Below are 15,201 nucleotides of genomic sequence, written 5' to 3'. Positions count from 1 at the left end.
TAAACAGAAACAATTAAATCAATTTTTTTTTTTTCTAGCTGTATTCATTTGTATATTTTTGCTTGCTCAAACTACAAATGTGTTAAAAAATAAACCCCTCAGCCTTTTCAGCAGGTCTCAAACAATTAAAAAAAAAAAGTTTTCGCTCTTAAGTCTTGGTCATACAGTAGATTGTGATTATAGCAAAAGTCACGCTGACAATTCATTTTAGTCATTCAGTGCTGCCCGATATTCCACACGTATAATGCTTTTCATATACTAGTACTGACAACTGATTTGATGTATTTAGCAATCTAGCCTTATGCTACAAGAAGGTTTTGACGGTGAAAAGTGGGAAATCAGCCTATTGTGTTGTAGACAGTGTGTGTAATATGTACAGAATAAAATTATTAAAGGTACATTATGGAACTTTTCTGATGGAGGGTCTACCATCTGATGACATTGCTTTGCTTACAGTGTTACAGCGTGGCAATTTAAGTATTTATCTTAATATACTATGGTCATGATACTAACATTTAAAACTCGATTGCAATACTAGACTATAATTCTCAGTGCTAATTCCAATCCCACGATGATGAAACATTAAAATGTAGTATGTTCTTTTATATCTGTGTAATCCCTCGGTGGTCCAGGTAGGTTCCATAGTGGTCCATGGGCGTATACTATGTCTATGTACTATGTCTATGTGGTCTTATATTATTGTTCTGATACAGCTCAAAATCATTCTAAATGCATTCAGGAAAGGTTTACTTCTGTCCTGTGAATGTGACTTTTTTAGTATTGATACCTGGTCAAATGAGTATCTAGTTTTGATGCTAGTTCAGTCTCAGTTAGTATCTGATTTTTAATACTTTTGATAACCCTATTTCAAGGGTGAGTAGACAATATTACAGGTCACTTTTGTGGAGAGCAAGTTCACTCACAGTACAAATGCATGTATTTTTTAAGATACAAGTGCTAAAAACTGTAATTAAACAAGTACAGGTTAGAGAAGTTTGATGCCATAGGATGGAACGTTCTAGGCCCTAGGTGTCAAACTCAATTTCACCGAGGGCCGAGGGTCAGCAAAATGGTCCGTCTCAAATTTGCAAAGATATAAAAAATATGTCTGTGTAACTGCGTAACTCCTGATAAACTGACATTTTAAGACAGTCATACATTTTAATTTACCTTGTCATGGGCTACATAAAATGACATGGCGGGCCGCATTTGGCCCCCGGGCCTTGAGTTTGACACATGTGTTCTAGGCAAAGTGGTAGACCTCCCCCATCACTGAAAAGTCACAGGCAGCACCTTTAAAACAGTTATATTATACATAACTCTACATTTGAAAGACAACTGTCACCAAATGAAGCATATATGACGTTTGTAAAGTACTGCAGACAGACACTTCACTATCAATAGTCTCAGAAATATGTGAATGAATCAGCTGAGCATCATTTTCACATTTTGTACAACTTTATCACGCACCAACTGCATAACATTTGTAAAATACTGAATACATATTTTGTGAGTAACACCTTTGGAAGACTTGAATTTCATTTCAGAGCAGTTGGTTTAACAGCTGTTGCACCCAGTGGGCCTTTTTGTCAAACGACGGAGTGTTGACCCATTAAATGTTTTATTGTTAGGTTTATAGTTCTCATCTTCTCTTTAAAACATTGTTAACAAAAAACGTAGAATCAATTACAATCAACAGTTCCAGCTAAGCGCAAATCAGTGTCTATATAAAATTTGCCCAAATGGAAAATAAACAAAAGAAAAGATGTTAATTAATTTCCGTAAATGCTGAAAAAATAGTGTTTGAAAATGAGTTAATTTGACCACTACATTGCAAAAAAAAGGTATTATCTACAGTATGTGACATGACTTGGGTTCAGATTGAAATAATAATCTTGATTCAGCAGTAGAACTTATCCTTCAGTATATGAAAGCTGGAATTATATATTTTAGGGTTCAAGATTCATCGTATGTACAATTTCTGAGATTTTTGCCATTTTTATGTGATAGTGTAAGATTTGAGCTACGGAGGGTACAATAGATAACTTCTATGGCTAATTATTTGTTTCATTCTTCTATTTATTAGCTGCAGCTCCAGCCTTTTGATTGATGCTCTCTTGTTATCGTGAGAGGACTATTCAGCAAATATTTAGTATATTTGTGATCGCATTAAATTTTCTGTTCAAATGTATGACGCCTATGTAAAGTATTGTAGATGCGTGTATAGTTTTGACAGGTCAGGCAAATATTTGACTTGAGCAGCGATGAGTTTGCTTCATAAGTGCATAAAATATAACACAGTCTGACATATATGCTAACTGTGGTATTAAAAAATGTAGGGGCCAAAAACTGGCGCTCATATGCATGGTAGGAGACAGCACCAAAAACAACAGCTCCAGCAAAACAAAATTAAAAGACTAAAGATTTTCGCTATTTGTGAACATGGGCAACAATAGCTCAGTTGGTGTTTGTGTTTGTTCACTGATCCAAAGGTCAGCGGTTTGAATCCCGCTCTCGACATAAACATCATTGGTTGAGCGGTCAGATCCACTGATCCACATGTTGGTGGTGCAATTCCAGCTCCCACAGATGAATACTGTGGTTGTGTCCTTGAGCAAGACACTTAATTCACCTCGCCCCCACTGTCTGTGTACACTGGTGTGTGATGTAAAGCGTTCTGAGTGTCTTGAAGGTGGAAAAGTGCTACATAAACATTTGATGATTATTATCTATTTTTGGTTAAGAAAAAAAAAGTTCAAAAAGCCAAACTTTAGATCCAATAAAAGAGTGAATAAATCTAAACTTGTCTCAACTAAATCAATATGATCTGATTTCAAGTCATTTTAACTAATGATATTAATAATTCTTCACATTATTGACGAAAAAACAAATTTAGATTCAATGCTACGGTTCCTCCTATGAGTGTGGGGTGGGCGGTGGAGGAGTCCTGTGCTCCGGAAGCCTTGGCACTTTTTGGTTTATTCCCATTTGTTTGTTGTCCTCCTTCCACCCTGCATCCTTCGGTTTCTTTCCCTCCGTTTTATCTCTCGCGTGTCTGCACAACTTCAGCGCTTTGGAGATGAACACGTCAAAGTTAAACAGGTGCTCTTTTTCCTTAACAGGCAGCGATTCCAACGATCCGTCGTTTTGGGACATGGAAGAAGTTGAGGAATTCTGGGAACATTTTCGGAGCGGGAATAAGCGCGGTGAGATGGGACGCGAGGCGGGTGAGGCGGGCGAGCGAGGGAGGATGATGCAAGTAGGAGATGAGGGAACGAGGGAAGGAAGCGAGGCGAACGAGGGCGCGTTAGGAGGAATTGGACTTGGTGAGCGTACGTCAAAGTCTGGCGAGGGCGGCTGGATAACTTCGGTATAGCGGAAGACTGGAGCTTGCTGGTCTGTTGGAGAAAGAGGTAAAGGAGGAGAGGACGTATAGCAATTAGGAAACACTGGTTCTAACAGTGAACTAGGAGATGGTGAGTGAAGACGTGATTGTGTACTTTCAACCCAACGCGAAATCTCCTGAAACAAATCCCCGCTTCCCTGCTCCTCCTCTTCAGGCTTTACTTCCATTTCTACATCCTCCACACCGCCCCCTACTGGTTCTGATGTGATATTCAGGCTGCTGTTGGCGTTGCGTTTCCAATGGGACAGATCTAGAATGAGTTTGGGTTCGGAGTAGTGCTGTGGTTTGCCATCCCTCCACGCGATTTTGTCCAGGTAAGAGGGAGAGCCCACTTTGTAGTCACAGGAGCGGCCGCAGTCCAGCTCCCCGGAAACAAAGGCCCGCTCCAGGGATGAGTGGGAATGCTCCAGGTAGCGTTCGGCAGAGCTGCTATGGGAGTATTTGCGTGGGTCCACCTGTGACAAAGTAAACGGTGTAAAAAAACAATAACTCCATGTACAATATTCAAGCACGCTTTTACCTGTGCCTCCTCTATCAGAGTAGCAGAGTTAGCCCTTGGGTCCCTCTGCACCTCCTCGTCCTCTGTGTCACCCAGGTCAGAGGTCATGACACTGGGGGGCATACAGCGGCACCTTCCCCCCGAGTGCTGCCAACACAGGTCTGTGGAGAGGCTGTTCCCAAACCTACAGACAGAAACATGACAGAGAGAGTCTTAAAACATCTGTCATCTCCAGTAATATAAGAGACAAATGGATGCAGAACATGATGGTTAATAGAAATTCTTACATTAAAGATTGTGTTGAACCTGTAGCTATGACATTGTAAAGGTTAAGAGTCATGTTTTGTCAAAGAAACTGGCCTGCCGTCGACCTAACTTGGACCACCCAGATGACTAGAGAAATGATGTCAGTCTTCATCATAACTGTTGAATTATTAATCTCCAAGTTTAGGGAGAAGGGAAAGCAAGGAGCTAGGGTCACCTTTGCTTCTTTAAATCCGCCACACACTACAAGATAATTTGCTCGATTCAAGCCCCAGTTTGCTTTCCTCGATTTTGGGGAGAAGTGACCCAACTTTGGATCTTCACATGCAATTTTTAATCCACTGCGTTCCTCAGTTGTGGTGTCAGTGTGATTCTGAGCTGCTCTTTCATGTTGTAACCACAAAACATCACTGCTCCAACCAATAAAACAGAGCGTCTGGAGTGTCTGCGTACACTGGTGTATGAATGTGTGTGTGTGAATGGGTGAGTGGTTCTTTGATGTTCCTTTGAGTGGCTTAAAAATGGAAAAGCTCTATTTAAAATATTGAATATATTTAAATATTTAAAATCTCATCCCATTCTCCTTGTATCTGTGGTCGGCACTTTTTGTCGCACATTTAAAAATCTTTTAAGACTGAAAAAAAATCCGGTGGTGTGTGGCGGGCTTCAGTTGACCAAAAATTCTTGCTCCACTAAAGTCTTGCTCAGTGCATTGGTTAGTCCACGCAATGGGGGTGTGGCATTGGCAAAAGGTCTCAGGTATCTAAGATCAGGCCGTAAACGTGTTGAATTTTGCATTTTGTATGAAAAAGGGCTGAATGAATTTACACGTTTCCTCTTCTTTTTGCTGTTGTCTATACAAATCATGTAAAATCCTATGAATGAATGAATAATTAGTAGTAGGACAACAAATTTTGGTCGAGTAAGAACCCATCAACCGATAAATCAAATAAACAACAAGAACTACAGTACAGCAAATATATACAGGCTATGGTCAGTAGTGAACACAAACCTGTCCCAGTTTGTGGAGCTGCTGCAGTGGCTTAAACAAGTTTCACTCAACAGACTGTCCTCCAGCTCGTCCTCGATCCTGAAGGGCTGAGAGGACACGGGCTCATCCTCGGGACACGCATATGGAGAAAGGAATGGGTGGGACAAAGCTGCCTCCGCTGTCAGCCGGTCCATGGGGTTAAAGGTCAGGATACGACCCAGGAAGTCCACGGCTACAGACAAAACAAAATAGCACTGTGCCATAGGATCAGTTCTAGCGTTACTGTTATAATTAAATGCTCACATTAAAAAGTGCTGGAAATACAATAATTATTCTCCCACAAATTCTCCCCCCACCAGAAAACAGCAACCTCCAACAAACCAGTACTTCACTTTTGCAGAGGCTGTGTGATGTGACAGCAGTGGGTGAGTGAATGATAGCAGTAAAGTGTCCGTGTGTCTGTCACTCACCCTGAGGGTCCACACCCAACAGCAGCTCTGAAAAGGGCCTCTTCACTCTCCAACCATCACTCACATAAGATGGCATCACCTACAACACACAATGACTACATTTGTACCGCATGTTTTTTTCTGTCAATGTCAACGTGCTTCATTTAAAAGTATACAATGTAGAATTCTTGTTTACATTTCATTGCTTTCTTGTGTCTACAGATATGATGAAAACATTCACATCACATTGAATTATTCTGAATTACAAGAACATCAGACATAATGGCTAAGTTGTTTAAATTTAGTGCTTTGTTTTTCAAGTCAATTATCCAATAAAAAACAGCATGAGCCACACTTTTGGGTTATCAGACCCTACAATTTAAAACAGAAAAAAATAACTAAAATGGATCATTAATCAGTGCTAGTGCAGCCTCTTCAGCTCAGTAAATGAATTATGGAGCTTCTGAGCTTTCACATGAAGCATGGCCTATCCATATACTGAGAATGAGTAAAACTATTTATGTCCTTTATCTGCAGGTTAGAGCACTGATGACCCAGGTTCACATGTGATAGTGTATATTCTTTAAACCAGTAAAAGAGCAGACACTCTCCCTTTAACCTCCGTCTCCAGCAGTGCAGATCTGTGTCACCAGTACAAGTCCAGTGACACATTTTTCGATGTTAGTTTTTCTCACAGAGAGTAGATGTAAGTGAGAGTTCCACACCTGCAGTAGTTCTCGTCTGTCCTCCTCTCTGAGAACAGGAACTGTGTCCAGGATCAACTGCATCTGCTCCAGCTCATGAGCCCCTATGATACACAAAAGGAAAAAGGAAGAGAGGGGGATTTAGGAAGTAGCAATAGGTTAGAGAATTGGTCTTTTCAGTCGTATGCACAAACTTTGATGGTTTAGTCATTACAGATGATTTTAATGTACTACATGTGGATAATGTGTTTGAAAGAAACAATAAAGACCTCAGTTCTGTCCTTGAGACATTTACCTTCACTCTGCCACTGCATCTAGCAGATCAGTATGGATGCAAAACAACTTCCTTCAGCTAAACTCAGACAAAACTGAGGTCATAGTCTCTGGCTCACAGAAACAAAGAGGCCGTGTTAGCAGTCACCTCCTGTCGCTCTCTAAAATCTTGAAATCGGGCTAGAAATCTAGGGGTAATAATAGACTCAGACTTAGATTTTAACAGCCACATCAAATCAATAACATCTGTAGCTTTTTACCATCTAAAAACATTGCAAAATTTAAGGTATACTGTCTAAACTTATCCATGTATTTTTCCCCAGTAGGTTAGACTACTGTAACGGCCTGCTCACTGGCCTCTCCAAACGAGCCTTAACACAGCTGCAGTACATCCAGAACACTGCTGCTCGGGTCCTGACTAGAACCAGGAAGTACGAGCACATAAGTCCTGTGCTCTGGTCTGTGCACTGGCTCCTGTTGATCAGAGAATAGACTTTAAAGTCTCTCCATGTCATAGCACCAAAGTATATCTCTGACATGTTAGTGCCATATGAACCATCTCACACTCTGAGGACTTCAGCCTCCTGCTGGTGCCCAGAGTCAGGACTAAACATGGAGAATCAGTGTTTCAGTTTTATGCACCTGAAACCTGGAACCATCTTCTTGAAGATGTGAGACAGGCCTCTGCCTGTCCAGGCTCAAAACAGTTCTGTTTAGCTGTGCATACGACTGGAAGGTTTTTATTCTGCACTCTTCTCTTTTAATGTAAATTTTATAATGAATATTTATGTTTTGATTTGTTGTATTGCGATGTTAATGTCTTTCTTACTCTGTAAAGCTCTTTGAATTACTTTGTGTATGAATTGTGCTATACAAATAAACTTGCTTTGCCATAAAGGGATGTACTTGAGGCAGTGTCGGAGCTATAGGGCAATATTTATATCAAGTGAAAATATATTTGCATATATTGTAACTACAGTTTTACAACAAAAGTACGGAATAAATCTATACATTTTAAATAAAATCAAACAATACTAAAATAATTATAAAGGACAGAACTTTGAAATTGAAGCCGACAGCAATACATCTTTGTCAAAACAAACCTTATCTATTCTTACAGTACACACAGTTTGTTTGGTATTCAAAATAATTGGCAAATACTGTTACAGTAAATTCAGTATTGTCACAGGTAATTTTGGTTATTATTCCCTTCATTTAGATTATCACAGTGGAGCGGAGTACAAAAACAGACTTCACGTGTAGTGTATAAAACCACCACTAGGAGGCACCAGTACAGCGTCCTCTATGTGCTGAAATGTTCTTACTTTTATGGCCCAACCTAAGCATTAAACAAATATCTGTTGAACGAAAAAAGGTTTGGCTTCTGTTCAGTGTAAATAATCAAACATTAACATAAACTACAGAGGAAACAGTGGTATTTCCATGTATCAGAAAAAGACATCAATCATTTCCAAAGGTTAATCTTAAAAATAAAACAAAAGTACACTTAGAGCTGTGTGATACAGACAAGTGAATATTTTGAAATATATCTTAGATCAACCAAATAATAATATTCCAGTGATTTTATGGCAATCCAACAAAAAAGTGTTAAAACTTCAAACATGTTGAAGCATCAGATACACAACTGTAACATTACCCCTGAAAGAGCAGAAATATCTCTTATTTTAAAGTAACATACTTAAATTTAAACTTTTTAAAACTGTAAGCTCTTTTTGCCACATTTTATAATAAACAATATCCTTACATTTTAATTAATTAATTGTGTATCATCAAAACAACATTATCAATATTTTGATAATCTCTCCATCTCTATTTGTAAGTGCACTTCACATGCACTGTTGCTCTGATGCTGTTGAATATATATATTTTAATTATAATAGCTATATTTCTACTTTTTTATATTATTATTATTCAGTGTTTTTATGTTGCACTTTATCACCGAAGTAAGTTCCTAGTTTGTGGGTTGTGTTCACTGACAATGGCAATAAAAGTCTTCTGATTCTGATTAAGGAATCCATTCATTCATACACCGGTGTATACAGACAGTGGGAGTGAAGTGTTCATCTGTGGGATCTGGAATGGCACATGTGGGTCAGTGGAGTTGGCCACTTAACTGATGATGTTTGATGAGGCGTGGGATTTGAACCACCAACCTTCATATCAGCAGACAAACAACTGAGGTACTTACCGCCAACTACAAGCCACTTCAAACTAATAGTACTCAAAATCAGAAACCAAACACAACATAAAAATCACAGGTTACCCTTTCAATGTACAACCAATGTAGAACTGTACAAGTCTAAATAAATGTACATGTAATTGTCCTGTGGCGTTTTGGTCTTGTCAGAGCCACAGCGTTACAACAGCCACACATACTGCAGCGGTGCAGAGAAAGTCTGTTCTGCCTGTCAGACATTTTCAGACACCATCAAACTCTGTCAAAATTGATATTCCTCTCAGGCAAAAACCTCAAGGTCTTCACAAAGAAAAATAGAGATAAAGTTCTGGTTCGCTGGTGTAAAAGAACATCTCAGACTGTTTTTCACCTATACCTGCTTTTAATCGAGACTCCCCTTGGCCTCTAGAGCTTGTGCCATGAATATTAAACACAAAGTTGTATTTTTATGTTTGGAAAGTAGTGTCGTCCAATCTGCTAATGGGTTTTGAGGGCACTAGTTCTGGTGCACTCTGTTGAATTAACCTTGATACAATATATTTTGAGCGTATCAGAGTATTGCAATAAGAAACATTTACATCTACATTTTCCCATCAATATCAGTTTTACATCAACAGCTGTTAATATATTAAAGGGGCACAGTGTAACTTTTCTGGTGCGACATCTGATACCTACTTGATCCACTGTATGTACTCTATTATAATTATTCTCCCACATTGTGTAAATGTGGTGCATATAATGATTGGTGGGGGTTTTAGGGCCAGAATGCACAGATATGCTTCTATCTGTCCCAGTGATGGAAGAAGCACTCCATTGTATTACTTGAGTAAAAGTACAGATACCTTTTCTCAAATGTAGTGAAGTAAAAACTATCCACTATAAAACTGACATAAATAAAGTACATATACCTACAAATTGCAGTGCTTTACTACTTTTACTTTCTGTCAAGCAGCAGAAGAGCTGGGCTATATGACAAAAATGTATCACAATTTCTTTCATCCATATTGACAGAAATAAATAAAATGTCGATAGTAGATCTGTTGGTAGAACGTTTGTCCACTGATCTGAAGGTTGGTCGTTCAAATCAGAATGTTGACATAAACAGTGTCTGCGTACATTGGTGTAGAAATGTGTGTGTGAATGGGTGAGTCGTTCCTTGATGTAAAGCGCTTTGAGTGCCTTGAGGGTGGAAAAGTGCTATATAAAAATGTGTAGTATAATATTATTCCTTAACTTTAACTTTTAATAATTGCCAAACAAAAAACTCACTTTTCAGTCTGAACTCTGCTCTAAGCCTCATACTTTTACTGACAGAGGACTGGCTGTGGACCTCTCCATTATGAAGACTGCTGATCAGTGAACATTAGCAATGACTGACTATTGGTTTAGATTCTACTAATTTCACAGCATTAAGCAGCAGTAAAGTACATTTTGGAAGACAATTTTTAGAAGATCCATAATTGTGCAATGCGTGTTTTAACTGTGTCCAAAATATGTTCACATGGCACACATCATATCAATTTTAGTATATATTTTATGTTGTGTTCATTTACCTGCAAATAGCATGTTTCCGGTGAGCATCTCTGCCAGTATACAGCCGGCCGCCCACATGTCGATGGCTTTGGTGTAGTTGTTGGGTGACAGGAGGAGGCGGGGTGAGCAGTACCACTTAGTAACCAGGCCTTCCGACAGATAGCCCTGAAAAATACAGTACAAATTAGGCTATAAAGTTCCTATATTACACAAAATTGTGAGCATTAAGCCGTGTTACAATGTTATCTTCTCAAAAACATACCTGGAGTTGTGTTTTGTTTCATTCACACATGTTTGAGTAAAGGTTTATTAGTCTGTCTACATCTCCAATGCTCAAAGCGCTCTGTTCCACCTTGTGATGTCATAAATCAGTTACAGCTACCTTTTACCTTTTGTTTTGTCACCTGAGATTGGAAATTCCAGGGCTGAAATTATCCAAATGATTCTAGTGAATATGAATTCTTGTGTATGGAGTTTAAAAACACAGTGAAGCACATACTGTAATACCACATTACATCACAAGGTGGAGCTGTTTTCTGTTTGAGAGAAGAACTCAGCCTATATGTGCAGGGTTTGTGTGTTAAACATGTGCGAAATGAAACAAAACACAACTCTAGGTATTTTTCTGATGAAAAAATAACATTATAACAATTTTGGAAAAGTCTATAACTGTGATTTTCCTGCAAACCATTGTTATTAGATTAGCAAGAATCTGTTAAAAGTGCAATTTTGATAAGCACTTATGCAACATCTAACAGGATAAATTTCATTCTAGTTCATTTAATTTGAGAAAAGACCGAAAATGATCTGCAAAAGTATGAATCAAGGTAGAGGAGGTTTCAGAGATAGTCACCGAGACACTGTATTTGAATCATTTTGACTCTCATCCAGATGCCATTTTCAAGTGACCTGAAACGCAAGGACTTGAAATACACTGAGCTAAGTATATGAGATAACTATAAATCTTACTGTCTCAGACCAGAACCATCAAATTGAAAATGATTTGATAAAAAAACAAAACATTGCCCACATCACTACCTTCGAAACCTTAGAAACCTTGGAGCGCTCCTGGATGAATGAGGAATTACACTGCATTTTCGATATTGTATTTTTTATTTACGTTTTACTTTAGGGCTATATTTGGAAAGCCTGATACTTTGCTCTTATAATACCTTTACCCGATAGAGTCTAAGCACCAAAGTCTACCTCTTAAATATTGAAAACCTTCCTCATTTGTCACTGCGTTAGTCAGAGCAAAGCCATTCTTAAAACGACTAAAACAAGATCAAGGCTTAAAGGCAGGATTTTTCATTTTCTTCAATTTAACATTCTGTACCCCAGCCAGCACCAGATGAAAGCCTGTGGATGCGCAGTGCAGCAAAAGTAGAAAAACAGCCCCCTTTCTCTCAACCTTAGTTTCAGAGTCTTTGATGCTAACAACACATCTCCCATTAGGCCCGCCCTCGCAATGTTTACACTCTGTTCTATCCCATAAATATTGCAAAGGTGGCACTGAACATGGAAAAAATAACAGACAAAAATAATTAGATGATATGAATACTAAAAGTTGCGAATGATTTGGTTGTAGTAGTTCAGGTGAATAAAGATGCAATTCAATGTGTAATTTACTAAAGCTGTTTATTAGCTGATTCAAAGACTCCTAGTTCTGGGCTGGGCGATATGGCAAAAGATAATAAATAAATACAATACAACATTTTTTTTCTTTTTAAAAAACTGATAAAAATGTCTGTCAATAAGAATAGACTAAAAGACTTTAAGTTAGTGCCACGTAATCATAAAAAGCTCTATTTATTTCTCTAAAGTCCGCACTCTGCTCTGCTCCGAACCAAATGCTTTTAATAACAGAGCACTGGCCGTAGACTTCTTGATGTAAAAAAAAAAACAAGCTGATCACTGTCAACTTGAAATCACCTGACCTTGTTTGAGAGTAGCTCAGTTTGTAGAGTGTTTGTTCTCTAATGGGAAGGTTGGCAGTTCAAATCCCGCTCTCGACATAAAAATCATTGGTTGAGCGGTCAGATCCACTGACTCACAGGTTGATGGTGTGATTCCAGTTCCAACAGATAAATACTGTTGTGTTGTCCTTGGGCAAGACTCTTAACCCACCTCACCCCCAGTGTCTGTGTACACTGGTATATGAAAGCGCTTTGAGTGCCTTGAAGATGGAAAAGCATTACATAAAAACGTGACCATTTTACATTTTGATGAATTGCAAAGCCTTAATTAGCAACATACAGCACAACAATAGGTAGCCACGGAATATACTTTTTTTTTATAGTGACTAGAATTATTATTGTTCATGGTCCAATCCCTAATGATGGGTAACGTCAAATATAGCGATAGATCGATTTGTTGGTTGGTCAACATATTTGCACTTTTTAGCACATCGGCCTTGAAGCTCCACCAGAGGCGATCACCAACTGTGTAAAAATCTGTATAAAACTGAATTTGAACACTTAAGCCCAAAATGTGAGTACACCGCTCTCTTACCCAGTTTGTGTTGAAACAGGGTTGTGAGTAAGTTTGTAATAAATTAAAATTAGATACTTTCGGGGAGATAATTTATATCAGCTCTACGTATCGGCCCAAAAAATATTGGCGGAGATTATCAGCCATTGCCTCCTCTGGATTCTAAACAATCAGCATCAGCCATGACAAAAACATATCTGTGAATCTCAAGTTAAAAATGAATATGTATGAAATATTTAACAGCGTCATAATACACTGAATAGTCTTTTCCCATATTCTTAGTATTATAATCTCATACATGACAAAAAAATAGCCCATAAAGTTCACACAGTGCTGGTGACGTAGGTGAGGATCCCTGCTGGTTTGAAATTGAGAAAAGTGTGAATTGAGTTGGGCAAAGCAGAAGCCATGACTCAGAGCTTTCTTCACTGTAGAACACCCACACGATGTCTCCAGGACCTCACACCCATAATGAACCCTGTGATCACTGATATGAAGCTGCAGGGGAGGAGGCGGGCTGTGGTCACGTGAGTCTGTTGTTTAAAACTGAGCTGGAGAAGACGAAAGAATCAAAGGAGGAATTGGCTGATTTGTAAGAGAAAACCTGAAAGTATCAGAAGAAAAAGTCTACTCAAATAAAAGTATTAAAGTGTCTGTTTTAAAATGTACTTAAAGAGTAAAAAGTAAAAGTGTTTTGCGCAGATTTTGAGATGTGATAAATCTTCAAATGTCTATGTGTGCTCAATTTTGTTCAATTGAATACACAGGTCTATATATATAAAAAATGCCAAAAATACCTTGTAAAATGATGCATTCTTATTATGAGCTGGCTCGCCTCTCCACAGACCTAGCTTGTAACTGTAACTTGATTGTCTCCATTGAGATACTTTTAATGCCATACTGTGGGAAAAAAATGGTGCTGACTGATGGAAAAAGTACTCAATATTGTTACTGAAGTAAAAGTACAGGTACCAAAGCTAAGAAATACTCAAGTGAAAGTAAAAGTATCACATGAAAAAAATCTACTTGAGTAAAAGTACCCATTTAAAAATGTACTTAAAGAGTAAAAAGTAAAAGTATTTCACACAGATTTAGAGATTAAATAAAGCTTCAAATGTAAAAGTATCAGATGAAAAAATCTACTCAAGTAAAAATATGAACGTGCCTGTTTTAAAATGTAATTAAAGAGTAAAAAGTAAAAATGTTCTAATAAATCTAATAAATCTTCAAATGTCTACGTGTGCTCAATTTTGTTCAGTTGAATCGATCTTAGTATTCTAGCTGCCTTTATTTGTATATTTGTAGTTATATTAGTGTTTTGCTCAAATTATGTTAAAAATAAACCCCTCAGACTTTTCAGCAGGTCTCAAACTATAATAAAAAATACTTTTCAGTCTAGTTGAAAAATGTAGTGGAGTAGAAAGTTCAGATACTACTTTTACTTCGTTATGTAACACCTCTGTGTTCATCGTCTTCTCTGTCATTACAAATAAGCAAAAGAGAAATACTTTTTTTCACAATCCAGAAAGTAGTGAAATTCTTCAACCCCAAAGACGCGATTGTTCTTGTTTGAAATGACTTAAAACCATAATATGTCTGCGTAATCCTTCAATCATAAGATTAATATGGCAACAGTGTGCAGCCAATCCCAAACAAAGAAATGAACTGATGTTGTTTATAACTTGTTCCCTCGTCTATCTATTGAAATACTGAGACAAATACCCTCGACAAATGGAAAGTAACTTATTTTAACTGTATTTCAACTGCTTTTAAGGTGAAAATATTAGTATTACTCATCTAAAAGTTTAAAAAGACTTACACTAACAGACTTAACACTAACATTTGCACTAAGTTTTTTGTTAGAGGGTCAGCCATCAGCTTGTGTCCATGGATGTTATTTCTTTGCATGGAATATTCCACAGCATGGCATTAAACCTAGCTTCATGGAGACAAACAGACAATGCCACAAGGTCATCTTATAGGTCATCATAATCATAATCACAATAATAATCATAATCATACATATCCCTGGTATAGCTTTTCATGACACTCAAAGACGCTTCACACAAGTCAAGACGAGACACAAATGAAAGAAGCAGATAAAAAAAGACGTGGTTATTTTAAGGCAGTTTTGAACAGGTGACGTTTTTGAAGATGGTGAGTGTGGATGAGTCTCTGACGTGTTTGTGCAGGGTCAGATCTGTGCAGATGTGACCCCATCATAGTAAGAGTGCATGGTTTTCAAGGCGTAAAAATTTTAAATGTAAGATAGCGTATTGGGGAAAACATCTTGTCATTGGAGATCAGCATGTGACTGACTCTCCGCCCAGAAAAATTACATAGTACATCTTTAAATGACCTTTAGAAAACATATCCCTGTTACCATTATTGTACA

The 15,201-nt window shown here is 37.9% G+C and overlaps 1 protein-coding gene across 1 annotated transcript in view; it reads right to left on the bottom strand.

The window, feature by feature from the left end:
* Positions 1-2,916: 2,916 nt before the first annotated feature.
* mapk4 (mitogen-activated protein kinase 4) overlaps positions 2,917-15,201 on the bottom strand; it is a 31,292-nt gene continuing 19,007 nt past the window's right edge. The window contains exons 4-9 of the mRNA XM_033972824.2: positions 10,337-10,481; positions 6,335-6,417; positions 5,631-5,709; positions 5,182-5,392; positions 3,927-4,089; positions 2,917-3,861 (exon numbers count right to left, since the gene is read on the bottom strand). Of these exons, the coding sequence (XP_033828715.1) occupies positions 2,917-3,861; positions 3,927-4,089; positions 5,182-5,392; positions 5,631-5,709; positions 6,335-6,417; positions 10,337-10,481 (1,626 nt within the window). The remainder of the gene's footprint in view (positions 3,862-3,926; positions 4,090-5,181; positions 5,393-5,630; positions 5,710-6,334; positions 6,418-10,336; positions 10,482-15,201) is intronic.

Source organism: Periophthalmus magnuspinnatus, chromosome 9 (genome assembly GCF_009829125.3).
Source record: "Periophthalmus magnuspinnatus isolate fPerMag1 chromosome 9, fPerMag1.2.pri, whole genome shotgun sequence".
Taxonomy (NCBI): Eukaryota; Metazoa; Chordata; class Actinopteri; order Gobiiformes; family Gobiidae; genus Periophthalmus; species Periophthalmus magnuspinnatus.
Note: the sequence above shows the minus strand (reverse complement) of the source record. Positions and strands in the feature narration are given on the sequence as shown.